At 43.4% G+C, this 27,878-nt stretch overlaps 1 protein-coding gene across 2 annotated transcripts in view; it reads left to right on the top strand.

Moving 5' to 3' along the window:
- The window catches only part of LOC115179418 (partitioning defective 3 homolog B), a 197,880-nt gene that overhangs the window by 66,412 nt on the left and 103,590 nt on the right, over positions 1-27,878 (top strand). The window contains exons 4-8 of one of the 2 annotated variants that reach the window (XM_029740918.1): positions 3,386-3,489; positions 12,319-12,413; positions 21,451-21,537; positions 21,665-21,790; positions 22,688-23,199. In XM_029740918.1, the coding sequence (XP_029596778.1) occupies positions 3,386-3,489; positions 12,319-12,413; positions 21,451-21,537; positions 21,665-21,790; positions 22,688-23,199 (924 nt within the window). Of the gene's footprint in view, positions 1-3,385; positions 3,490-12,149; positions 12,168-12,318; positions 12,414-21,450; positions 21,538-21,664; positions 21,791-22,687; positions 23,200-27,878 lie in introns of those variants that run through there. The other variant, XM_029740919.1, reaches the window with a different exon arrangement.

The raw sequence follows: 27,878 nt of genomic DNA, 5'->3' as shown, positions 1-27,878 counted from the left end.
CTGGATTGTACAATATTTACCCATTATTCTTATTAAAATTCATCAAACTCTGTCAAGTTGATTGTTGATCTTTGCAAGACAGCCATTTTCATGTCTTTCCATAGATTTTCAAGCCAATATAACTCAAAACTGTAACTAGGCCACTCATGAACATTCAATGTCGTCTTGGTAAGCAACTCCAGTTTTGGCCTTGTGTATTAGGTTAATGTCCTGCTGAAATTAGAATTAATCTCCCAGTATCTGTTGGAAGATGTATTCCATTTATTTTTATCCCCCCAAAAACCTCTAGTCCTTGCCGATGAAAAGCATACCCATAACATGATGCAGCCACCACATGCTTGAAAATATGAAGAGTGGTACTCGGTGATGTGTTGTGTTGGATTTGCCACAAACAACCATTTTTTCCAGTATTACTTAAGTGACTTGTTACAAACAGGATGCATGGTTTGGAATATTTGTATTCTGAACAGGCTTCCTTCTTTTCACTCTGTCATTGAAGTTACTCCATAATATTAACCTAAATGTTGTTGATCCATCCTCCGTTTTCTCCTCTCACAACCATTTAACTCTAACTGTTTTAAAATCACCATTGGCCTCATTGTGCCGGTCTTTATATGTACCACAGAAGAACCAAGAAATGAAGAGTGACACCATGGCTGTCTTTTTGGGATTTTATGTAGATCTGCAATGGTATTATGAAAAGTCAGTTTAGGAATACATCAGTATTCAATGCACCATCTGACAAGTTGTTCTTTCTGTTTTCACGGACCCACACAATCACATTTATAGATAAAGCAATAATCTATAGAATAAAATAATGAGCAAACTTCAATACAAAGACTGTATAATAGTAATTCTTAGACAATATAACCATACCTGCAATTGTATTATGAAAAGCCAGGACAGGAATACATCATTCTTCAATGCACCATCTGACAAGTTGTTTTATAGAGGAGCATGAAGGAAAGTAAAACACATATCCTGTCTCACATCTCCATGTATTTGTGTGCTTAATTTAACATTATGGACTTCTACACAAGAGTAATCAGCGACGCATACATTTCTCTTTGTGTTTTCACGGACTGAGGAGAACGGGAGCTACGGGTAGTACCAGGGTGTTAGTAGGTGATGTAAGCACCCAGATGAAATAAAATAATTGTTATAAAATAAAAACCGAATATGTTAATATCATCCAGCTATTATAGCTAGCACCTTAACATCCACAGGCAGTACTAGTAGTGCAACAAATGAAAATATAATTCAAAAGTAAGACTCCTAGTGATCTGATTCCCCCTTCAGTCTGAACTTGGAACATTCTTGTTCGCGAGCTTGGGCCTCTGAACCTTAACCTGGATGTTCTGTTCTGTGTTGTGTACTATTCTAAGGCACTGCATCTCCGTGCTAGAGGCGTCACTACAGACCCTGGTTCGATTCCAGGCTGTATTGCAACCGGCCGTGATTGGGAGTCCCATAGGGCGGCACACAATTGGCCCAGTGTTGTCCGGGTTAGCGTTTGGCCAGGGTAGGCTGTCATTGTAAATAAGAATTTGTTCTTAACTGACTTGCCTTGTGAAATTAAATAATAATAAAAAATATCCAGCTGTGTGTATCTGTGCTCTTACGTACGTGTGTGTGTGTGTGTGTGTGTGTGTGTGTGTGTGTGTGTGTGTGTGTGTGAACGTAAAGTGTTCATGCATATGTGTTTTAGATTGTGTTTAAATCATATTGAGATGTCATGCAGGTAGGTCCACCAGTAAGAGAGACTGGGCCAATATTGGTTGTACAGCCGTCCATGAAGGTTTTACTAGGATACTGCTTCTATATACAGAACCCTTTATAAATCTACCCTATGTGTACAAATGGGAAAGATCTGGGTTTGGGGTGTACCTAGAGTTGTTGCCTGGTCTCTGTGCCTAGATGTCATGAGCCACTTTTAGACGTTCTAAAGTATTTAAAAAAAATAATGTTTAGTTAATTTAAGCATCAGTCAGAGAACCTAGAGTAATTGAGAGCGATAAAGACAGACACATGCACAGAGTAACAGACAGGCTGTGACAGTGAGACAAATGGGACACAGATCCAAGTGACATAGAGAGGATTAAACACAGAGCTTTACCACAGACAGACAATACATCATCCCATAACAGCAGCAGTGTTGGGTTAAACATCGGGGACACTATTCTAAGGTGTCTGTTTCTATGTACATCCTTGGAAAAATGGGCTTCCAGATGGTAGGCCTATTATAGGAGCATGGCACTGTAGGGGTTTGGAAAGTGGTCGTTGAGGGGGATGAATTTCTGGATTCCTTTACTTGTGTGTGTGTGTTTACTCTAGTAGAGAGCACCTCCTGGTAGGTCTGGTCTGAGGTTGTCTGCCCTCAGTCAGACAGCCAGTATGGTTGAGGGTGACTTGCTTGGCTGACGTGGTCAGCAGCCTGGGTGGGTCACCACTAGAGCAAGGAGCAGTTGTCCTGGTCAGACATCCTCTGCAGAGGAATCAACCTTTAGGACTTACGTACCGCCGCTACCATCGGGACGGAGTTTCCATCATGGTCCAAACGTCGAAGCAAGGTCTAAGGAGCTAAGTGGGACTGGCCGAAACAGTGTCGTAACACTTCTCCTATGAACTTTTTTCTAACCAACTCTCTTTAGGTTACAGTCGTATAAAAAGCTCAGCTGCCCCTACAGCTCTTAGATGTGGTTTCACATGAAATGTCCCGAATGGCACCCTAGTCCCTATGTAGGGCACTACTTATGACCAGGGCTCACCCTGTTAGGGAATATGGTGCCATTTGGGAGTTTACCTGTACAGGCCTATTTGAGGTCTGGCTCTGATGCCGCTTTTAAAATAGAGTGAAAACGTTTTCCTCCCCTGTAGTTCAGTGTACCTCTCTGGTACCCCAAGCCGTTTCATGTGGTGTAACTGTCTTGATTGCGTAAGGGGGGCTAGTGGGCTAGGTTGCAAGGCATGGGTGGGGCAGCAGCAGCTGGTCAGATGGACTTTCCATTTAAGGAGGGGTGGGGGGGCGCAAAGTGTCTCCCCCGCTCACTCACTCGCTCTTTCTCTCCCTCCCTCCTGCCCTCTGTCCCTCCGATACTTATTTCATCCTCTCGTCAAAAAGCTACTAAGGCACCACGAATGCTCCTGTAAGACTCTTTTAAAAACTCATGGTACGATTTCAAACCGTCTTCACGTATCTTGACGATTTGAAATCTTGGGCAGATTTACAGGGGATTTGTGTTGTTGGAGCTTCAATTGGAAAACAGTGCTTAACTTAATACCAGGCGTAGATCAGTTTACACAAACACAATCAGTGTATTACTGCATGAGGCTCACATTTGCATTGATGGAAAACATTGACCTCCTCTCTGTCTGTCTTTTCCAGACACCCCTCTACTGGTGAGGAGCAGCAGTGACTCTGCCCTGGCCCCGCCACTGGAAATTGTGACACCTCCCCCTGATGACCTCAATGGCAGGCCAGCTGAAACGGTGAGAAAGACTTTGTCTTAAAATACAAACTGTGCTCAGCTGAGTAAAATACAGCAAGCCTAGAAAATGTAATACAAAAAAAGTCCATGAGTCTGTTTGTGTCCAGAGATGTGGTTGGAGTCTAGATCCTTCACATTCAAATCTGTACCTCAAAGACAGTTCCACTGCTTTAAAAAAAATTATTCCCCGCTAATCAGGATGGGGACTGATTTTAGACCTGGGAAACCAGGTGGGTGCAATTAATTATCAGGTACAACCGAAACCAGCAGTAATTTGGACCTCCTGCAGGGCCTAAAATGTCATTTGCGAATTCATTTCTACCGTTTTGTTTAATATCTAGTAATGCACAAGGAAATCGGACTCCTACCGTTATAGCTATCCCACCTCGCGCAGCAATACTGCCTGTGACTGAAGTGCTGAACGTTGTTTTTAGAAGCAATGCGCACAGGCATAAAAGTTGGTGTAATTTACTCTAAAGTCTACTAAAGTGAGACTTTGTCCTCGCGTTTCTTGGCAATTTACTTTGTTTTGTTCACATGGTTGTTTTTCAATGTTTGATTTTGTTTCCACTGCTAGCAAAAAGAGACATTGTCAGCCTCTACTAGTGAGATTCTCACAGGCACAAGTGATGACTTGAGTGGCCCTCTTACCAAGGTAACCTTAAGGGGGCAGCTGAACATTTTTCCCTCTGTGATATTTTGGTTAAAAGACTCATGTTACAAGAATATTAAATTAAATTGAGCAATATACCATATTTTTACTAGTAATTCACTTTTTGTTTTAAAAATATTACTAAGCATCCTCATCTGTTTTTTGTGTTCTTTTTTTAAATGTAATTATACCGAAAACAATATTTTGTCTGGTAAAAAAATCGTGAGTGGCTGGTAGATTTCTTTATCTTCCTGCCACAGTGGATTTGAACACCCCTGGTCTAGAGGTTAATTTATATATTCTCTCTGTTTGAGACTTGACTATGTTTCCACCACCCGACAACTTGTGTCCTGTCACCCTGACAAATCACTATGTTGCCCTGTCCCTGCGTTGGAGGACATGCAGTTGTACTCTTACCCCTATACCTCTATCTTTACCTCACACCTGTCCCCTCTTCAGAAAGCAGACTCCTACAGTCACTCCTTATAAGAGGCTCTGCCAAGGGTGTATACACACGCGCGCACACACACACACAATGTTCCCTCAGCCTCCCAAACAGTCCGTGACAGGGGCATGGAAGTATGATCTGTCTGGCTTGACACGTCTGTGTCTCTCCATTGTCTTTACCCGTCACCCTCTCTTCCCCTGTTTGGGAACGCTCCCTGTATCACCTATTGTATTCCTATCCTCTCTTCCTAGTCTGCAGGCTATTGCTACCTGTAACTCCTCCATGCCCCCCCCCCCTTCTCCCTCCCTCCTTTTTGTCTCTCCTTCTCTAGCACACCCTCTCCCTCCTCCTTGCGCCCTCTAGCTCATTCTGCCCATCCTTTTCTCCCTCCCTCCTTTCCTCCGAGCAGCCCTGTGGTCTCAGTAATTTCCTCTCTCTGAGGTTGTTTTTAATCCTCAAGGCTAGCAGCACCTGCGGCCCTCTGTGAGACCTCACCGCCAAGCCCCCCCTCCCAACCACAGAGTTATTTTTGTCCTGGGTCTCACAGCACACTCATAAAATATGTCTCTGTGCGATCGTGGCTTGTGTGATTTTATTTATTTCTGCCCATTTTCCTCTGAGACAGTGCTTCCCAATGTTCTTGTTTTCACAGTTAACATTGGTGTAAATGAAGGTACGTGTGTAACTGGCCTCTGTCCTGTAAACCTATATGTTGCGTACCAATAGCAATAACAGCATTGGACTGGTGGAGGCATGGGCTTTCTTATACCAGTCATTTCCTTTCAAATCAGTGAAGGGATGTGAACAGGAGAACACTTTGGGATGAAGAAGAGATAATTGGGACACAATCATGGATAGAGAGAGAGAAAAAGGGATGCCGCCCCTTCTCAAAATCAAATCACATTTGTCTGTCCTTCTGCCCGTCCTTCTGCTGGCTCCTGCACGATGGGATGGGGCTTTTGCATAATATTTGAGTCACTCTCTCGTTCTGATGGATGGGAGAGAGGGACTGCCCCCCCCCTCCCGAATACAGACCCTGAGGCAGGAGTTTGAAAGGATTCAGCGTTTGAAGAACTCTCTCCTTTTGAAAATAGGGAACCATTAAGGAAGCCCTCCACTCTCTTTTCTTTTCAGGGGTGGTTTTGGAGAGACATGTTGAGTGGGGCCAGAGTGTTTTGGCCCATGTGTGCAGGGTTGGGTAGGGTACTTTCTAAATGTAATCAGTTACTAGTTACCATCCAAAAATGTAATCAGTACTGTAACTTCTGGATTACCCAATCTCAGTAACGGGATCTGACTTTTTTCAGTTACTTGTAGATTACTTTTCCCCTTAGGAGGCATTAGAAGAAGACAAAAATGAATATTACCAATTGAACAACATCTATTGCAAGGTAAATCAATGTTAGAGTTAGATAGCTGGCCATAAATGAATGTTGCATTTTACGTTATGGGTTGGTTATGTAGGCTTCTTCTAACCCATCGCTTTTAACTGCAGATAATAATATGATTAGACTATATCTTTACATTAAAAACCAAAGTCTATCAGAATTGCAGTCATTACAATTAATTTAATACCCCTTGAGCTTCAATAACCCCAAAACAAAGGACTTACAGTGCCTTGAGAAAGTATTCACACCCCTTGACTTTTTCCACATGCTTTGTTACAGCCTGAATTTAAAATGGATTAAATGGAGATTTTGTGTCACTGGTCTACACACAATATCTCATCATGTAAATGTGGAATTATGTTTTAGAAATCTTTACTAATTAATAAAAATAAGTATCCAAGCCTGAATAAATGCAGAAGTAAAGATTTGCTTAACAAGTCACATAGTGAGTTGCATGGACTCACTGTGTGCAATAATAGTGTTTAACATGATTTTTGATTTGACTACCCTATCTCTGTACCCCACACACAGAATTATCTGTAAGGTCCCTCTGTCGAGTAGTGAATTTCAAACACAGATTCAACCACAAAGACCAGGGAGGTTTTCCAATGCCTCACAAAGAAGGGCACCTAGCTGTTGGTAGATGGGTAAAATAAAGTAGACATTCAATATCCCTTTGAACATGGTGAAGTTATTAATTACGCTTTGGATGGTGTATCAATACACCAAAAGATACAGGTGACCTTCCTAACTCAGTTGACGGAGAGGAAGGAAACCACTCAGGGATTTCACCGTTACGCATACCAATGGTGACTTTAAAACAGAGTTTAATGGCTGTGATAGGAGTTACTCCACAATACTAACCTAAATGACAGAGTGAAAAGATGGAAGCCTGTACAAAATACAAATATTCCAAAACATGCATCCTGTTTGCAATATGGCACTAAAGTAAAATGTGGCAAATAAATGAATGGCTGCATCATGTTATGAGTATGCTTGTCGTCAGCAAGGACGTTTCTTTTCCCAAAAAAAATCTAGGGAATCGAGCTAAGCACAGGCACAATCCTAGAGGAAAACCTGGTTCAGTCTACTTTCCAGCAGACACTGGGAGACAAAATCACCTTTCAGAAGGACAACCTAAAACACATGGCCAAATTTACCCTTAAGTTGCTTACCAATCATATATTAAATGTTCCTAAGTGGCCTAGTTATAGTTTTGACTTAAATTGGCATGGAATTCTATGGCAAGGCTTAAATGGTTGTCTAGCAATGATCAACAACCAACTTGATAGTTTAGAAGGGAGGAACTCCCTCATACATGTATTCCATCAGCTGGGATTCGCACCATGCATCTGTTGCAAAAGCACATTTTTCACTGGCTGTCCACTGGTTGTAAAAACAATGATTGATAGGCAGCTTAAACTTTTAAATTCAACCATTATTAGGTTAAAATACACATACACATTTGTGAACAGCCATCCACAGCAATCACAATCTGTAAAGTGCAAATAGTTAAGAGGGCAGCAGTGTGATTCACACCAATGTGGTACAGTATGTGGATATCAATAAAAGTGATATCCGTTTCGCCCATAGGCTACACCACGGCTGTCGTCCTTAACAGTTGGAATAGCTTGTATCTGGTGGCAACCCTACCTCCCTTACTGTCACGCCCCTAAACCAGATTGAGGCTGCAGTCCAAATGGCACCATATTTCCTATGGTGCACTACTTTTGACCAGAGCCCTATGGGGGACCTTGTCAAAAGTAGTGCGCTATGTAGGGAATAGGGTGCCATTTGGGACGGACTCTTTTTTTTCCCCCAAGGATCGATGCACTACCATCTCATCCATACTCCTCTACTGCATCCTTTGCTTCCCTCCTTTTGATCCAGCTCTCCTTCCTTCCCTCCCACCTGTTTTCTCCTTCACTCTCTTTCCTTGGGAAGATCTCTATTGCATACTCCTCGCGTCATCTCGCTTCTCCTTCTCAAAACTCATTGGATGCGAAAGCCAGAGGACCCTCCCATCTGACCTTCTCCTCCAATGGGTTTTGAGAAGGTGAGGACACGAGAAGTATGCAATTGAGTTTCTCCCCTTCTCTTCCCCTCCCTTCTCTTCTCCCCTTCTCTTCCCCTCCTCTCTGAAGAGGGGATGGTGAAAGTAAGATTGTGTAATTAAGGTCAGTGCAGTGATAAACATCCCAGTTCGGCCCGTAATACAGTAGATGTTTCTGCTACAGTAACGTTCTGGGACGACCCACAGAGTGCGGTATCAAAGTGTGCGGAGTGTGCGATTTTTATGAATTGTTAAGCAGTCTAATGGCTTGGGGGTAGAAGCTGTTGAGGAGCCTTTTGGTCCTAGACTTGGTGCTCCGGCACCGCTAGCCATGCGGTAGCGGAGAAAACAGTCTAACTTGGTTGACTGGAGTCTCTGACAATTTTCTGGGCTTTCCTCTGACACCGCCTAGTGTATAGGTTCTGGATGGAAGGAAGCTTGGCCCCAGTGATGTACTGGGCCGTTCGCACTTCCCTCTGTAGCGCCTTACGGTTAGATGGCGAGCAGTTGCCATACCAGGTGGTGATGCAACCGGTCAGGATGCTCTCGATGGTGCAGCTGTAGAACCCCCCCCCCCCCCAAGTTATTACGAAGGTCGAAGCACCTTTGGCAGCCATTTCAGCTGGGAATAATTTGGAAAAAGATTCTACAAACATATATCCATTGTTTTTGTCAAAATTGCTCAAGTTTATTAAATTTGGTTGGGAATCATTAATGGACAGCAATATTCAAACCTTGTCTCTGATTTTTAAGCAGATTTAAGTCAGGACTGGGACTAGACCACTCAGGAACACTCAGCACCTCTTGGAAGGTCATTCTGGTGTGTCTTTTGCATATAAAAATGTGTATAATTGTAAATATTATTTAAAACTTTTTATCTGGTCTTTGATCCTTTCGGATTTATTTTGATCTTAACAAACTCCCCAGTCCCTGCCGGTGACAATTATACACATAACATGATGCCGCCACCACAATACTTGAAAACACAAAGGGATCAACAACATTGCATTAATTCCATTTTACTGGCCTGTATGACAGTCAAAAAAAAGAAAAAAAATCCACTCCAAATAATCCATTCTGTTTGCAACAAGGCTTTTAGGTAAATCTGCATGACAACACGGAAAATAAATTAACTTTTTGACCTAAATTAATAACTACAAGGTTGGGTCAAATCCAATACAACACAACAGTGTTATTTTCAAATATTGTGGTGGCAGCATCATGTTATCAGTATGCTTGTCATCAGCAGGGACTGGGAAGTTTGTCAGGATCAATATAAATATAAAAGGAGCAAAGCTTAGGTAAAAAATTTGAGGAAAACCCAACCCTGGGTTAGTTTTATTTTTCAGCGAGACAATTACACAGATGGATTTTATTTATTTTTTTACCTTTATTTAACTAGGCAAGTCGGTTAAGAACAAATTCTTATTTACAATGATGGCCTACCATGACGACGCTGGGCCAATTGTGCCCTGCCCTATGGGACTCCCAATCACGGCCGGATGTGATGCAGTCTGGATTCGAACCAGGTACTGCAGTGACGCCTCTGTGGAGTAAGCTGTGTAGATCTGTAGGAAAACAATGTAATTTAATCCCTTTTTAGATTACATTTTAAGGCAGCAAAATGTGAAAAAAGTTCCAGGGGGTGTAGACTTTCTATAGGTACTGTATTGGGACGTAGGCCATATTTCACCTCCAAACACTAAAACTGACATTTTTTTTACCCTGCATGTAAAGAAGTGGAGCGAAGAGCGTGAATGTAGTGAAAGATTTAAATGGCGTCAGTTTTGGTTTGGTTTTACTGCTCGTACCCTGTAATGTTGAGTGAGAACTGTACAGAGGAGCTCACATCAGTTTTGTGTGTGTGTCCTGACCCCTTCCCAAGAGGGGTAATGCTTCAGCTGTGAGTGAGGGGCAATTCTGTGATGGATATGACGGGGGTCAAGGGTCACAGGAAAGTACACCCTGCCCCAGACAGACCATTTCTCACCACATCTGACGTGTAGCAGATCACAGTAGCGTTCCCAGAGAAAACACACTCGCACCTCATTTCTCATGCGTATGACAACAACCACACACACACACCTCATTTGTTATGTACGTTGGCATGTATTTGACCCCAGAATACTTAATGCCTCCTGAGGAAAAAACAGTCACACGAAAATAAAAAAAACACAGCAGCATACGATTATATTATTTACTTTATTAAATTCAAGCCTCAGTGCGTTTTCATTAGAATGTATTAGATACTAATCATGGGAGATAATTAATAACGCAGTTGGATATTTTGGTCAATGGTTCTGAATTTGAGTACCACAGCAACAAGAAGTTGTCCACACCCTTCCTGCTAATTGGGCAACTTTTGCTAATGTTTTGTTGTCTGAGTGAGGGAAATGCTGTAATTGAAGAGAACTCGATGTATTTAGAAAGATGAGACCTTGAGAATTATAAAAAATACCGCTTCGATGTCATACATGCAAGCCAAAAAGTCCAAATGTGCACTTTACATTTCCGTTTCATAAAACTCATGTGTCAACGTTTATGATCACAATGTTTAATGTACAGTTACAAGATGACATGCCATCATACCCCGGGTTGTTCTGAACAGAATGAGCCTGTTGTTAAAATGTTTTGCTGTGGAACACTCACCTGAATGCACTCACATAACAATCTGTTTCTCTGAATTGCCTTGTGAAAGCCTAACACTGTAAGATAGTCGTTTTTTTTTTTACTTAGCTAGTCATGTTGGCAATAGAACAAGCTTTTAAATGATGCCCACCTGACCCAGATAGCGATTTTAAAATGGCTGGTTTTTGAATTGTGTAAACAACAACAGTAATTGTGTTATGGCGGGGATGCTGGATTTCTGTTCCAAACAAAACAACTACAAGTGTACTTGCTCTAGTTCCTCAACGGCACAGCTAGGAGAGCTAAAATAATATGTATTGTTGACTGTTCTTTGAGGCATAAAAGTGCATTGAAATAACTTAGGAACTGTGCACACTTTGGAGGTGTGTGTGTGGGGCCACTTGGAGACACCAGTTAGTCTTCTCTCTCAAACCCTTCAAAATGTGTTGTCTTATGTTGCACCTACCCCAAATCTTACAACAATATTCTTATAATGTTACTGAATGTATCCAGAGTCTTTAAAAAAACATTTAATCAAAGTACACAATGTAAAATGCACATAAAATCAACAGTGTAATGTTTGGTTTCAGTCTTGTCAGGTGAACTGTTGTGTCCTGAACTTTGGTCTAATAATTTTCCCATATTCTCCAACACGCCCCCTTTCAATTGCTACCATGCTTATGCATATTTCTTCTGTAAGAAACATTTTCAATGTACCCCTTTCCATATAGACCAACTCCCACGAGTGTAAAGGGTTAAACCCAACCTTAGCCTGTCGTCCTCTCCCTCCCCCTCCTTCTCTCTCACTCGCCCTGTCCCCTTCTTTCTCTGTTTCTCTGTCCATTTTCCCCTGGGCCATGTGAATATAGCAGAGCTCTTAATGGATGAGATAGAGGAATAGAGGGGCGATGCACAATAACAATGGAGACATGGTAACATGTGGCCCATTGTGGATAACCGCTTAGCGGCCTAATAACTGGGTCACTATTTGTCTATCTGTGCACGGAGCATCGTGTGCGTCGTGGAGATGTGTGTGTTTAGGGGAGGAGAAGCGGGGGTTGGACAGAGGGTCCTGGCTGGCCAAGGGCGTAGGGATCGGGGGAGGGGTGAGGTAAGTGGGAGGCCCCCCTGATGTGTCATTACGAGGGGGTTGAGACAATGGAGGAGGGGGGGTGACACAATGAAAGTGACAAGGCAGAAGGACGTAATTGGGACCCTCCTTTTGTATTGGCCTTTTTTCCCCATTCAATTTTCTTTCTTCTTCCGTCAACAGTCTGATTTGCGCCGTAATTTATTTTTTTCCTCTTTCCTTTACATTTCACCCCGGGGCTGTTGTTGTGGTGCTAGCATGCGCGACTTACAAATAGCCTCTCTCTCCTGAGAGATACGGAAGGAGAGCAAAACAGAAAGAACAACAGATACAGTTGACAGAGGAGAGGGGGACACTCACGGATGAGGTTGGAACCCAGGTCATTCTGGCCATTGTCTTGTCTTAAAGGTCCTTGACTAGGTGATTGATATCAACTGAAAATCTTGTTTGATTTATTAATTGATTGGTGTCCCTGTTAGTGGACTAGTGGAGAGCGAGTGACTGAGATACCGACAGTAGACTTGGCTAACTGTGTGTGTGTGTGTGTGTGTGTGTGTGTGTGCATACACAGGATGCCAGCCATGCACTGACCAACAGAAGAGAACCCAAAGACCGATTGAGGCTTGACATCCCCACTACAGCCAAGATGAGCCGGGTCACACTCAGGTAGGGGTGTGTGTGGGTTGATATGTTTACAAGGTTTGTTTGTGTGCTGTTGTCTTGTTTCATAAGCATGTGTATGTGTTTGCATATCTGTAACTACTTGTCTCTTATGTGTGTGCATCTCGCTCTCTCTGGGCTTGACTGGGCTGAACTGACTATATTGAGAGGGATTACAAATGTCTTTGTTCTCCTGCCGTGACTAGATTAAACTGCCTTGTGTGTGTGTGTGTGCGAGAGTGCCAGTGCGAGAGAGTTTTTAGTACACCATACCTTTGACTCCTGCCCAGTAGCCGATCAGAGACTTCTCACTCTGCAAGCTGAATTTGTAGAGACCTGGCTTCTGGAGGGGGGGGTCTCTCTCCATGGCAACCTCGGCTGTCTGTCAGTGCCGCCCATGGCTAGTGCCCCAAGGGCCCATAATATCCCAGTCTATCAGTGGTAATGTGACACCCTGTGGTGTGTGTGACTGACTGTGTGTGTGTGTGTCTCCACTTCCTGTAGTTGTCACAGTCCCAGGAGCCAGGATGCACAACCTAAACTGATATTCAGCAAACCATGACCAATATATTGACCGTGTGCTCCAGTATTTTCCTTACAATTTAAGAATGGATTCGATACGTACAGAGTTTAAAGAGCTTTACTTTGTAAAGCCTTCCCTGTAGCTCAGTTGGTAGAGCATGGTGTTTGCAACGCCAGGGTTGTGGGTTCGATTCCCACGGGGGGCCAGCACAGAGAAGAAAAAAAAAAGAATGAAATGTATGCATTCACCACTGTAAGTCACTCTGGATAAGAGCGTTTGCTAAATGACTAAAATGTAAATGGAGAGAACTCACCTAGCTTACTAGCAGAGAAAACGCATTCAACACCAGCAATTGGCTTCGTTTATCACCAATAATTTGCTGTTGACATGGCGACAAAAAAAAATGGAAAGCAAGTTTGTTGGCAAGGAGATTCATCAGACCAAAGTTAATCTACGACTAGTCAGTAAAGATTGGGTGTTCCATCTCTTTCTCCTCTCGCTCTTTCCATCCCCTCCCTCTCTCTTTGCCTCCCTCCACCACCTCAGAGGAATGGATGTGTTTGTTTGTGTATGCATGGGATGCTAAAAGGGGAGAGGAACGTAGCATGCATGTATTATAGCCTGGCGCTAACAAGCTCTGGCTTCCTCTGATGAGCTTGTTTGTGCCAGCGTTTGTTTTTATGAATGTAAATTTGTTGCAGAGAAGGTGTGTGTGTGTCCCTGACCCAGGGATGCAGGTGTACTCTTTATCTATGAACTTCCCCAAAAACAAAAAGGACAGAGGAGAAAGGGAGGAAGAGGGAGAAATAGAATAAATGACAGTGATGAGTTTGAGTCTCTCTTTCACCAGTTTCTCTCCAAAGCACTGAGCTGGGGCTTTCAACCAGAGATGAACAAGGACAATACAGCCCGATACTGAGAGAGCACGGCCTTTGATAGAGATAGAGGTCTCGTATATGAGATCAGAGGAAACCGCAGTTTGTATGTGTGTGCGTTTTCACATGTGCGTGTGTGCATTTGCGCAGTGTGTGGGAGTTTTGCACAAGTGTGTGTGTGTGTGCCCATGTGTTTGTGTGTGCGTGCGTGTAGAGCTCAAGGACATGACTAATGTATGAGGATCATTATGGTAGTCATTAGTGTGTGCATTATAATGACTAGTGAAGGGTTGTTGTTCTGAGAAAGGACGGAAGAGAAAACAGTCACTGTGGGAAGACTGGGGACACGTTAGAATTGACTACCTGTTGTATCTGGGTGGAATGGGTCAGGTTCATTACCTGCATGGCTGACATCATTTGAGGAGAGGACTCCTCTGTCTCTGTCACACTGTACTTTTTAACCTCCGCAAGGGTCACACACACAACCACACTGCATACATACAGTAGTGGATTGTACTGTGCACAACCTCTATCAAATGACATTCACACATACTCACACATCCAATTATGTCCACTATACATTCAGGCGAGCACACACTCACACAGCCGTCCTTAAATTGAATGCATGCAAACATGCATCCATACTAGTGCATGTACAGTACCTTAAAATTATAAATATTCACCTACCTACCTTTTAATTTAGTTGTCTAAATGCACAGTTGCTTACAAATCACGCGCGCACACACACATGCATGCTTTCTCTCTCTCTTTTGCTCTCTGTCACTAACGCGCACACACAAACACACACACCCTTCTTTCCTCCATTGTTCCTCCTTGGCAGACCTACCTTCAAGCTCATTTGTTTGTCTATTAATGTAGCCCTCAGGAAACAGTAAATGGATCTGAAGTGGATGCTAGGGAGAGGGCGAGTGTGTGCATCTGTGTTTCTCTAGTGTGTGTGTGTGTGTGCCTCTGTGTGTGCGCCATGTCCTTTCTGCTCACCACTAACACATGGTCCTATGTTGTTGATAAAGGCTTATATGATAGACAGTTGATTACCTTGCTCATTCAGGTTGATTTGCTTGTGTCTAATTTTCTCTTGTCCTCCCTTTCATCCTTTTATTCCTCTTTTGCTGACTTGCCTAATGCTCCTCCCTCCCTCCCTCTTACTTTTTCTTTGATGCATAACCACTGTAATCAGGCTTCTGTTCTCCCCCTTCCTTCTCTCCTGTCTGTGTGTATGAGTGACAGTCAGTTCTCCTGTGTTCGTAGCAGACCCCCGGAGCCACACAACTAATTACACTGCCCTAATGAGCACAGTGCAGGACAGGCAGCCAGCTAGCAGGTCATCCCTGGTGTGTGTGTGTGTGTGTGTGTGTGTGTGAGAGAGAGAGGGAGAGCATTTGTGTTTGCATATCCATGATTTGATTGGATTTATTTGTATTATAGTGGCATCCATCTTCAGGATGCCCAGCCCACATGGGCCTATAAGACAATGAGTATGTTTACATGCACACTAATAATTTGATATTAAACTGATTATGGCAGTAGGCTGAGTATGGTAAGTCATTTAAACACTTTACTCTGCTAATCTTGAAAGGTCAAAATCGAAGAAAGCATACACTGATTAAAACACCTTGTTTTCTGAGCTAGCTTTCAAATGATTAGGACATGTCAACAGCTTAATCAGCGTTCCAACTGTGTATTTGATCTGCACCTGTGCCAGCAACGGTAGCGCAAGCCTCGCTCTTCCGTGCGAATGACGAGAGTTAAAATAAATACATACAGTTGAAGTCGGATGTTTACATACACTTAGGTTGGAGTCATTAAAACTCGTTTTTCAACCACTCCACAAATCTCTTGTTAACAAACTATAGTTTTGGAAAGTCGGTTAGGACATCTACTTTGGGCACGACACAAGTAATTTTTCCAACAATTGTTTACAGATTATTTCACTTATAATTCACTGTATCACAATTCCAGTGGGTCAGAAGTTTACATACACTAAATTGACCCTGCCTTTAAACAGCTTGGAAAATTCCAGAAAATGTCATGGCTTTAGAAGCTTCTGATAGGATAATTGACATCATTTGAGTCAATTGGAGGTGTACCTGTGGATGTATTTCAAGGCCTACCTTCAAACTCGGTGCCTCTTTGCTTGACATCATGGGAAAATCAAAATAAATCAGCCAAGACTTCAGAAAAACAATTGTAGACCTCCACAAGTTTGGTTCATCCTTGGGAGCAATTTCCAAATGCCTGAAGGTACCACGTTCATTTGTACAAACAATAGTACGCAAGTATAAACACCATGGGACCACGCAGCCATCATACCACTCAGGAAGGAGACGCGTTCTGTCTCCTAGAGAGCAACGTACTTTGGTGCGAAAAAGTGCAAATCAATCCCAGAACAACAGCAAAGGACCTTGTGAAGATGCTGGAGGAAACAGGTACAAAAGTATCTATATCTACAGTAAAACGAGTCCTATATCGACATAACCTGAAAGGCCGCTCAGCAAGGAAGAAGCCACTGCTCCAAAACCGCCATAAAAAAGCCAGACTACGGTTTGCAACTGCACATGGAGACAAAGATCGTACTTTTTGGAGAAATGTCCACTGGTCTGATGAAACAGAAATAGAACTGTTTGGCCATAATGACCATCATTATGTTTGGAGGAAAAAGGGGGAGGCTTGCAAGCCGAAGAACACCATCCCAACCGTGAAGCACAGGGGTGGCAGGATCATGTTGTGGGGGTGCTTTGCTGCAGGAGGGACTGGTGCACTTCACAAAATAGATGGCATCATGAGGTAGGAAAATTTGGTGGATAAATTGAAGCAACATCTCAAGACATCAGTCAGGCAGTTAAAGCTTGGTTGCAAATGGGTCTTCCAAATGGACAGTGACCCCAAGCATACTTCCAAAGTTGTAGCAAAATGGCTTAAGGACAACAAAGTCAAGGTATTGGAGTGGCCATCACAAAGCCCTGACCTTAATCCCATATAAAATTTGTGGGCAGAACTGAAAAAGTGTGTGCGAGCAACAAGGCATACAAACCTGACTCAGTTACACCAGCTCTGTCAGGAGGAATGGGCCAAAATTCACCCAACTTATTGTGGGAAGCTTGTGGAAGGCTACCTGAAATGTTTGACCCAAGTTAAACAATTTAAAGGCAATGCTACCAAATACTAATTGAGTGTATGTAAACTTCTGACCCACTGGGAATGTGATGAAATAAATAAAAGCTGAAATAAATAATTCTCTACTATTATTCTGACATTTCATATTCCTAAAATAAAGTAGTGATCCTAACTGACCTAAAACAGGGAATTTTTACTAGGATTAAAAGTCAGGAATTGTGAAAAACTGAGTTTAAATGTATTTGGCTAAGGTGTATGTAAACTTCCGACTTCAACTGTAGTTTTCTCATACAAACTTTATATGTCCAAACTCCTAATAGGCTTCGCAAAAAGAACATGGTCGCTGTGGTAAAACTTAGATTTTCTGCATTTATTTAAGTCCCATCAGTAGCCTGATTTCAGATGTGTCCATGTAAACAGGATTATTAGGGGAATCATTATTCTTGCAAAGCATGTAAATGTTTTAAACAAACTATTTAAGTATTTGGACAAGTTCACCTATGTGCATTAAAGTAGTCATAAGTTTGGTATTTGAAATTGTCATTTTGGAGTCACTTTTATTGTAAATAAGAATAGAATGTTTCTAAACGCTTCTACATTAATGTGGATGCTACCATGATTACGGATGATCACGAATTAATTGTGAATAAGGATGAGTGAGAAAGTTGCAGAGGAACCAAGGTCGTACCCGCAAACAAAGGTTAACCTCCCCTGGTACTGGTAATGGTGAGAGGTTAACCTCCCCTGGTACTGGTAATGGTGAGAGGTTAACCTCCCCTGGTACTGGTAATGGTGAGAGGTTAACCTCCCCTGGTACTGGTAATGGTGAGAGGTTAACCTCCCCTGGTACTGGTAATGGTGAGAGGTTAACCTCCCCTGGTACTGGTAATGGTGAGAGGTTAACCTCCCCTGGTACTGGTAATGGTGAGAGGTTAACCTCCCCTGGTACTGGTAATGGTGAGAGGTTAACCTCCCCTGGTACTGGTAATGGTGAGAGGTTAACCTCCCCTGGTACTGGTAATGGTGAGAGGTTAACCTCCCCTGGTACTGGTAATGGTGAGAGGGTAACCTCCCCTGGTACTGGTAATGGTGAGAGGGTAACCTCCCCTGGTACTGGTAATGGTGAGAAATTAAACCTCCCCTGGTACTGGTAATGGTGAGAAATTAAACCTCCCCTGGTACTGGTAATGGTGAGAGGTTAACCTCCCCTGGTACTGGTAATGGTGAGAGGTTAACCTCCCCTGGTACTGGTAATGGTGAGAGGTTAACCTCCCCTGGTACTGGTAATGGTGAGAAATTAAACCTCCCCTGGTACTGGTAATGGTGAGAAATTAAACCTCCCCTGGTACTGGTAATGGTGAGAAATTAAACCTCCCCTGGTACTGGTAATGGTGAGAGGTTAACCTCCCCTGGTACTGGCAATGGTGAGAGGTTAACCTCCCCTGGTACTGGCAATGGTGAGAGGTTAACCTCCCCTGGTACTGGTAATGGTGAGAGGTTAACCTCCCCTGGTAGTGGTAATGGTGAGAGGTTAACCTCCCCTGGTAGTGGTAATGGTGAGAGGTTAACCTCCCCTGGTACTGGCAATGGTGAGAGGTTAACCTCCCCTGGTATTGGTAATGGTGAGAGGTTAACCTCCCATGGTACTGGTAATGGTGAGAGGTTAACCTCCCCTGGTAGTGGTAATGGTGAGAGGTTAACCTCCCCTGGTAGTGGTAATGGTGAGAGGTTAACCTCCCCTGGTACTGGCAATGGTGAGAGGTTAACCTCCCATGGTACTGGTAATGGTGAGAGGTTAACCTCCCCTGGTAGTGGTAATGGTGAGAGGTTAACCTCCCCTGGTAGTGGTAATGGTGAGAGGTTAACCTCCCCTGGTACTGGCAATGGTGAGAGGTTAACCTCCCCTGGTACTGGTAATGGTGAGAGGTTAACCTCCCATGGTACTGGTAATGGTGAGAGGTTAACCTCCCCTGGTAGTGGTAATGGTGAGAGGTTAACCTCCCATGGTACTGGTAATGGTGAGAGGTTAACCTCCCCTGGTAGTGGTAATGGTGAGAGGTTAACCTCCCCTGGTAGTGGTAATGGTGAGAGGTTAACCTCCCCTGGTAGTGGTAATGGTGAGAGGTTAACCTCCCCTGGTAGTGGTAATGGTGAGAGGTTAGCGTCTATTGGGGGTATCTTTGTGCCTCTTACTTTCTCACTCATCATTATTCACGATTCATTCAGGATCATCCGTAATCATGGTAGCATCCACATTAATGTAGAAGTGTTCAGAAAGCATTCCTAGGGACATAAAAAAGAATTGACACTCAAAACATAAAAACCTTTGTCTTCTAAGCTTTGGAAATAACATTTGCACCCAGGAATACTTATTTTTCTAAATAGCCATTCAAGTTTGTCTTAATCACTAATCCAGAATTGTTATGGTTTCTGTTGTTGCATTTTATCCTAGTTACTTTTAAATCATCATATAAAGTACAGTAAAATAAAAAGTCCTGTTCATTCTCTATCCCGTTCATTCTTCTTCCCTAAATTGCAGACTGTACATAGATGCTTTTCTTCATCAATGGCATTGAACCTACCTACTTCAATTGCCAGAGGCACTATCCCGGTTCTCGACTGGGCATACAGGGTCTTTTGATGCACATTTGAGTGTGTACGTGTGTAAATTTGTGGCCAGCCAGATCTAGTCATTAGCTCCATCCCCCTGCTCAGTGGTGTGTTGGTAAACCTTTGCAGGTTCTCTGTGGGAATCCTTCCCCTCTGTCTACCAGGGTCTAATGGCAGCCTGGTGTGTGTGTGTACCCGATAAAGAGGGTATGTGTTTACAGCCTTGGAATGCGTCCCTAATGATACCACATTCCGTCTATAGTACACTACTTTTGAACAAAGTCATAGGGCTCTGGTCAAAAGTAGTGCACTATATAGGGTGCCATTTGGGACACACATTAGGTCTAAGGACAGCCTGCCCTGTGGCCTGAAGCCAATCATGTTCGAAAGGCAAGCAGCTGAACCTAGCATCACACACCTCTCCGCTCCACCACGCTCCAGCGCCGTACTTACACAACCTGACAGGGCAGGTTTCACACGCTTGCATAAGCGCAGCTGGACCATGTAAATGGCAGTTAATTCACCTTGACCTTGTTCACTCAACCACTGTCTGTCTCAGAGAGCGAGGGAAGGTGAGAGAGAGGGAGTGACTGTGTGTATTTGTCTCTGTGTCCAAGGGTTAAAGTTCTCAGTCACTGTGGCGGATATCCATCATATGGATTCTGGAGAGGTCGTTTTTGAGAACCGTGTAGATCCGCAATAAAAATATCTTGGGGGGGGGGGGGGGGGGGGCTGGTTTGGAGATGACCGCTTAATACAGAAGCATGTCTGTTCTACAAAATAAAAGCCGTAATAAATGTATTGTCAAACGTAATTTTTTCTGTTACGCTTTGTGTACTGAACTGATATGCATGATTGTTGCTGACACTGATGTTCAGATGAAGGGAATGAAATAGTCTATAATGTTCACCACCGCGGCACTCAACTAAAACTGCGGTGCGTGGCTTACTGTAACTGCTGGGAAAGTAATTAAGACTCAACTTGATCACTCAGGGTTGAACTTTCCAGTGCTACTATTTTTGTCATGTTATTAAAACCAAATCAGACGGCCATCTAGTAGATGAGTTGACCTATTTACCCAGTTGGCTTGTTGTGTGTTCGATGAGAGAGAAATAGTCTTCACAAGGCACGTTCAAGTTGTAAGAGCCATGGGGGAGGAGACATGTATTCTGACAAGCAGCAATAATAACAATCAGGATGTTTTGTCCAATGGGGTAAATGCAGATGGACCAACCCCATGCGTCGGGCCTATATTTACTGCCACTATGCTGCATCATTTGGGCTACAGGTGATAATGCTTATGGCTAATGGTACACCTGATAATATAGCCTATCCATGGTCTATATGATCAGATGTGCCATTAGCAATAAGCTAATGGCACAGATTTTAACATAATAATTTGTACATTATTTTTACCACTATGTTATTGGGCTAATTTCTGGAGGTGGAAATTATACTTTTGAATGTGTCAGTATAATTAAATGTTTATTAATTTGGGAGTAGAATGTCCTTTTTTAAAAAGTCACCGAACCCCCTAAACAAGGGGATTGGAATTGGTCTAACATGTACAAAATTATCCTCTTTCCCTAGAAGCATGATGGTCTTTACTTTTTTACATGAAAGGGGAGGTTAACTTGGCCCCAGACAATCGATCAGATTTTTTTGTTGTTGCTTTAACCCCTGTGTGTGTGTGTGTGTGTGTGTGTGTGTGTGTGTGTGTGTGTGTGTGTGTGTGTGTGTGTGTGTGTCTCACAAGTGTCAGTAAAAGCTTGTAAATGTAAAGACTGAACGTACTCTAGAAAAGTGATGTGGGTGTATGTTTTACTGTGTGTGTGTTTCTGTGTTCCTGTTAACATTTTTGTGTGTGTGAGTGAGAGTTTGTGTTTTGTCTCTGCAGCCCCCTGACCGAGACAGTGGAACTCTCTGGAGAACAGGGGCCGCTGGGGATCCACGTCGTCCCCTACTGCTCCTCGCTGAGTGGACGGTGAGGAACACACACGTTTACTTTCACTCACTCACTGTAACTCACTCACTCTCTGACACATTCTCTCCCCATCGTTGAAGGCTGTTTGTGTGTGTGTGTTCAAACTGTATTTCTCATCCATTCTCAGGACCCTGGGCCTGCACATTAAAGGTATCGAAGCGAACAGTCGCTCCAAGAGAGAGGGCATATTCCGGGAGGATGAGTGCATTGTTCAGATTAACGGCACCGAGCTAATGGACAAGACATTTGCCCAGTACGTACCTTGGCTCTACGCTATCGCAGGATGAGTCTCAAATGTCTCCGTATTCCCTTTATAGTGCACTCCTTTTGACCAGGCCCATAAGTCCCTGGTCAAAAGTAGTGCGCTATGTAGGGAATAGGTTCCCATTTGAGACTCAACCTTGTATCATTTTGGATGCAAGCCTGCTCTACACTATCACACGTCTACCATTGTGAGGCCGGTCTGTCACTCAGTTTCCCTTTTATTAGGAGCCCTTAATCCCTGCTCTTACAAATCCTCCCTATTCCTGGATTTATCTCACTCCACATCTCCACAGCAACAAAAGGGTGTGAGAGAGAAAACCAAAGCGAGAAACACTCATTCTCTCGCTTCACTGTTGTCGGGAAGAGGTTAATTTAGTACTATCACAACATTGGTTAGACTTCAAAAGGAGTGGGACAGTAGCTGTGAGGGCTAGTGAATGAGAAAGATAAGGGAGAGACAAACAGTAAAAAGAGAGAGAATTGGGGGGGTATCAAGGAGGATTGTCTCATCCCGTACCTGAATGAAATGCCCAGTAAAAGAGATGGACCTTGTTAGACCTTGGACCTTGACAATAGGTCTGACACGGCTAGCCTGGTCCTGGATAACCAGTTACTACTAGTGACTACTACTATAGATTACTTGTCTCTAGCGAATTGACTCTTGATGGTAGTAAGCTTGAGTTTGTACTGGTGTTGATACCGATGGAAGCTCTGTGCTTGGTGTACTAGTAACTACTACTAGAGTGACAGTGTGATCTTCCAACTCATTTCCATAAATGCACAGTGGAAAACCGTACAATCAAGTCTGATATCACAGTATTCTCAACCTTCAGTCATGTCCTCCGAAGACGGACATTGATGATGTATCTTCCTCCCACACCCACAGGTCACAGGAAGTGTTCCGTCAGGCCATGTGTTCCCCTCTGGTGCGCCTGGAGATCCTGCCGCTGGCCAACAAGCAGCGCTACGAGAAACGCCTCATCGGGCAGCTCTTCACCGACGGTCACGACTACATCCCCAAAGCCAAGAGCCCCCTCATGATCCACCAAAAAATGGACGCAAAACCAGAAGTGAAACCAGAAACTGTGAAACCAGAACAGATCAATCCCAAACTGGAGCCGAGACGTCCAGACCTCCATATCCTACGCTCCAAGACCCCTGATCTGCCAGCTTCTCTCACCCCGCTAGGGGAGCACCAGACTGGGCACATCCCAGAGGAGATGCCCCTCAGTGTGTCCCCAGCCCTGGTGGTCAGGGATCGGGATAGGGCCTCCCCTACGGCGATGGGGGCCAGCGAGAGCCCTCTGCCCCGGGGAAAGAGTCCCACTGGGCTCCCTAACCTGGCCAACCTGACCAACCAGAAGGGAGGCCGGAAGCTGAAGATTGATCTGAACAAAGGTATGGAGGCACTATGGAAAAGGGGGACACTATAGCTGTGTTCAAATACCCATACTAACATACTGTATATATATACTACATGCTTAATGAGTATATACCATTAGTTCATTTTAGTATACTGGAAATGAACAATATCGTTTCAGATGAGTGTAATAGAGCTTCACCTGTCAACCGGAAGTTGATGCTGTTGCTATGCAAGCTCTTGATAGCTTGTTAGCTTAACAAAACTAGCTAAACATTTTATGTTTTCGGGTGTGTTCGTAAATTCGAGTTGGAGTGCCAGTGTGTGCTCTGGGCATTCGTAAATCCAGAGCGTTGTCAGATTGTCCGTTCATAAATTCAGAGCGTTTCGCTCTCGGAGAGTTCAGAGCGCACACTGGACGCTCTGGTCAAGGAGTAGGGTTGATCCCAGCGTTCAATGGCAGTCAAGCACCCAAGCTAACTGTAACTGTGCTGCTGGCAACAATTTAATTACGCTTTTTTTTTTTTGCAGACATTTACTGACACCGGCCATATTCAACGGGTGTTGCGCTTTCGTCAATTATTCTGCGTAATAGTGCTCTGAAATCGGAATAGATAGCCATTGAATCGCACGACTATACCACTTAGCAAGAATGACGTGAATAATCAAGTCAATAAACATTGGTTAGATAGCAGATAGTTAATATACTGCCTGGCTAGTTTGATGTATTAGTAGCCAAATAACATTAGGTAGCTAGCTAACATACCAGTACCTACTGCTGCAATGCTATGCGGTTCGTAAGGAAGGCGTAGCTAACAAATTGTCAGCCAACATAACGTGTAACGTAAATTATTTGAAAAGGCATGACTTTACATTTTCTTAACATTTGTCATAATTAGTTTGTATCCGCTCTCGTCGGACTGCCATTTTCTTCAAATCTGAAAGGTTATGAAGCCATGCCCATTTTCGGAAGAATTGCATTGTGGGGCGGCAGGTAGCCTAGTGGTTAGAGCTTTGGACTAGTAACCGAAAGGTTGCAGAATCGAATCCAAGGTAAAAATCTGTTGTTCTGTCCCTGAACAAGGCAGTTAACCCACTGTTCCCCGGTAGGCTGTCATTGTTAATAAGAATCTGTTCTTAACTGACTAGTTAATTAAAAATACTAATAAAAAAATATATATATGGGCCCTAAAAGCACAGAAATAGTGTCCACTGCATGTGTACTTTGTTTTTTGCTGAATTTAGTACGTCATCTGGGAACTTTTGGCATACTAACTATATCTATACTATGACCAATAAGCATACTATATACTCAATTCACGTCACAAATAGTATAGTTAGTGCTGTTAGTATGAGTATTCAAACACAGGTTACAGTGGGGGGAAAAAGTATTTGATCCCCTGCTGATTTTGTACGTTTGCCCACTTACAAAGAAATGATCAGTCTATAATTTTAATAGTAGGTTTATTTGAACAGTGAGAGACAAAACAACAACAAAAAATCCAGAAAAACGCATGTCAAAAATGTTATAAAATGAAATGCATTTTAATGAGGGAAATAAGTATTTGGCCCCTCTGCAAAACATGACTTAGTACTTGGTGGCAAAACCCTTGTTGGCAATCACAGAGGTCAGACGTTTCTTGTAGCTGGCCACCAGGTTTGCACACATCTCAGGATTTTGTCCCACTCCTCTTTGCAGATCTTCTCCAAGTCATTAAGGTTTCGAGGCTGACGTTTGGCAACTCGAACCTTCAGCTCCCTCCACAGATTTTCTATGGGATTATGGGAGACTGGCTAGGCCACTCCAGGATGTCCTTAATGTGCTTCTTCTTGAGCCACTCCTTTGTTGCCTTGGCTGTGTGTTTTGGGTCATTGTCATGCTGGAATACCCATCCACGACCCATTTTCAATGCCCTGGCTGAGGGAAGGAGGTTCTCACCCAAGATTTGACGGTACATGGCCCCGCCCATCATCCCTTTGATGCGGTGAAGTTGTCCTGTCCCCTTAGCAGAAAAACACCCCCAAAGCATAATGTTTCCACCTCCATGTTTGACGGTGGAGATGGTGTTCTTGGGGTCATAGGCAGCATTCCTCCTCCTCCAAACACGGTGAGTTGAGTTGATGTCAAAGAGCTCCATTTTGGTCATTCAGATGTTCATTGGCAAACTTCAGATGTGCATGTATATGTATTCTTGAGCAGGGGGATCTTGCGGGCGCTGCAGGATTTCAGTCCTTCACGGCGTAGTGTGTGTTACCAATTGTGTTCTTGGTGACTATGGTCCCAGCTGCCTTGAGATCATTGACAAGATCCTCCCGTGTAGTTCTGGGCTGATTCCTCACCGTTCTCATGATCATTGCAACTCCACGAGGTGAGATCTTGCATGGAGCCCCAGGCTGAGGGATATTGACAGTTCTTTTGTGTTTCTTCCATTTGCGAATAATCACACCAAATGTTGTCACCTTCTCACCAAGCTGCTTGGCGATGGTCTTGTAGCCCATTCCAGCCTTGTGTAGGTCTACGATCTTGTCCCTGACATCCTTGGAGAGCTCTTTGGTCTTGGCCATGGTGGACAGGTTGGAATCTGATTGATTGATTGCTTCTGTGGACAGGTGTCTTTTTTTACAGGTAACAAGCTGCGGATAGGAGCACTCCCTTTAAGAGTGTGCTCCTAATCTCAGCTCGTTACCTGTATAAAAGACACCTGGGAGCCAGAAATCATTCTCATTGAGAGGGGGTCAAATACTTATTTCCCTCATTAAAATGCAAATCAATTTAAAACATTTTTGACATGTGTTTTTCTGGATATTTTTATTGTTATTCTGTCTCTCACTTCAAATAAACCTACCATTAAATTATAGACTGATCCTTTCTTTGTCTGTGGGCAAATTTACAAAATCAGCAGGGGATCAAATACTTTTTTCCCCCACTGTATGTGTTATAGAGCACACTAAGATAATCCACCACCTTATTGGTTCACAACATTTCGATCAAAACGGATCTTCAACAGGTTTTTGTTCTTTTGTAAAGGTATAAGGTCTTGCCGTGTTGGGGTCAATTTAGTTTCCATCCAGTTGATTCAGTGAAAGGACATATTTATCATGAATTGAATCATCGTGGAAAACAACGGACATATCCGAGTTTTTAATTGAAAACTGAATTCTTAGGCTGCGTTTACACAGGCAGCCCAAATCTCTTATTTTGTCATATCAGATATTTTGCAAAAAGATCAGATTTGGGCTGCCTGTGTAAACCCAGACTTAGAGATTATGTGGTTGTGCTCTTCCATGGTTAAAGTGGCAATCAGCTGTAGAAACCATAACAATTTGATCCCCGCCCCTGTTTCGGTAAAAAGCTGAGGCATGGGGATGGAGAAATGTAACCACTCTCAAATCGATAGTTTAAGTAGTTTTAACCATGTTTTGAAGCTATATAGTGATTCTTTTTTTTGTACTTTACTTTGTTTACAAACATTTGAGTACATAAAGAAAAATATTTAACCTTTTTTTATTTAACTAGGCAAGTCAGTTAAGAACAAATTATTATTTACAATGACACCCTACCCCAGCCGAACTCGGACAATGCTGGGACAATTGTGCACCGCCCTATGGGACTCCCAATCACGGCAGGTTGTGATACAGCCTGGATTCGAACCAGGGTCTGTAGTGAGACCTCTAGCACTGAGATGCAGTGCCTTAGACTGCAGTGCCACTCGGGAGCAAACAAGCTTATATTTTGTGATCTGATGGGGTCCGACATTTGAACTAAGCTCATGTGGCATTTATAAATTATGTTCTTCAAGAATCAATGGGTACGTACCAGTCATTTATAAGTCCAAAAATGGATGTAGCATCTAATGATTACCCCTTTTAAAGACTTCTCTCCCAGCGTGAGTGACTGCAAGGAGGTTTAGAAGTATTAATGGAAGATGGGCAGAAGCTTAGGTGCCAGATGAGATATGATCACTCACTATCTTTTAGTACGCCATTTTGGCTTTTCTCCACTGCTCACCATGGTGGCAGTTTTCACTCATTGCTTGGAGGCACGTACACACACAGGCATGCACGCGCAGACACAAATAGATACACATGTGAGCTTGGACACACACACACACACACACACACACACACACACACACACACTCTGTGTCCACAGGGAGAGGTGCCATGGGAGGGAATGATATCTCAGGATACCTCGCTCTCTCTCCCTCCCTCCCCTCTCCTTCTGTCTCTCCCTTCACCTTCCTCCATCGGGCAGTGTGAGGCCTGCTCACACGTGAAATTGAAGGCAGCCCTCTTAATCCACATAAGAAAACAGTTGTCCCTCTGGCTTTGTGGCTGAGGTTACGTCTCGAATAGCACCCTATTCTCTTTGTAGTGCACTACTTTTGACCAGGGATGGGATGTGCACTTTAAAGGGAATAAGGTGCCAGCAGAGAGGGCTCCACAGCAGACCAGTGGAAGTTGATCACCAGTTTACTCAGGAGGAACCCACTAAACCCCACACAGAATGCAGGGTGAGTAGAGAGATGTCGCCCTCCATTTATTGGCACACCAAGTGACATTGCGACGTGATGGGATGATGTGGGGTCATGATGATGGGGACAGGTCTGTCCATATTGAAGGAAGGCTCTGCTTTTTTGACTCCACAAAGCAAGTCCTGCAGCCTCTAATTTTGTCTTATCTTGATTATTGTCCAGTCATATGATCAAGTGCTACA

The sequence above is a fragment of the Salmo trutta genome, chromosome 39, assembly GCF_901001165.1.
Source record: "Salmo trutta chromosome 39, fSalTru1.1, whole genome shotgun sequence".
Classification (NCBI taxonomy): domain Eukaryota; kingdom Metazoa; phylum Chordata; class Actinopteri; order Salmoniformes; family Salmonidae; genus Salmo; species Salmo trutta.
Note: the sequence above shows the minus strand (reverse complement) of the source record. Positions and strands in the feature narration are given on the sequence as shown.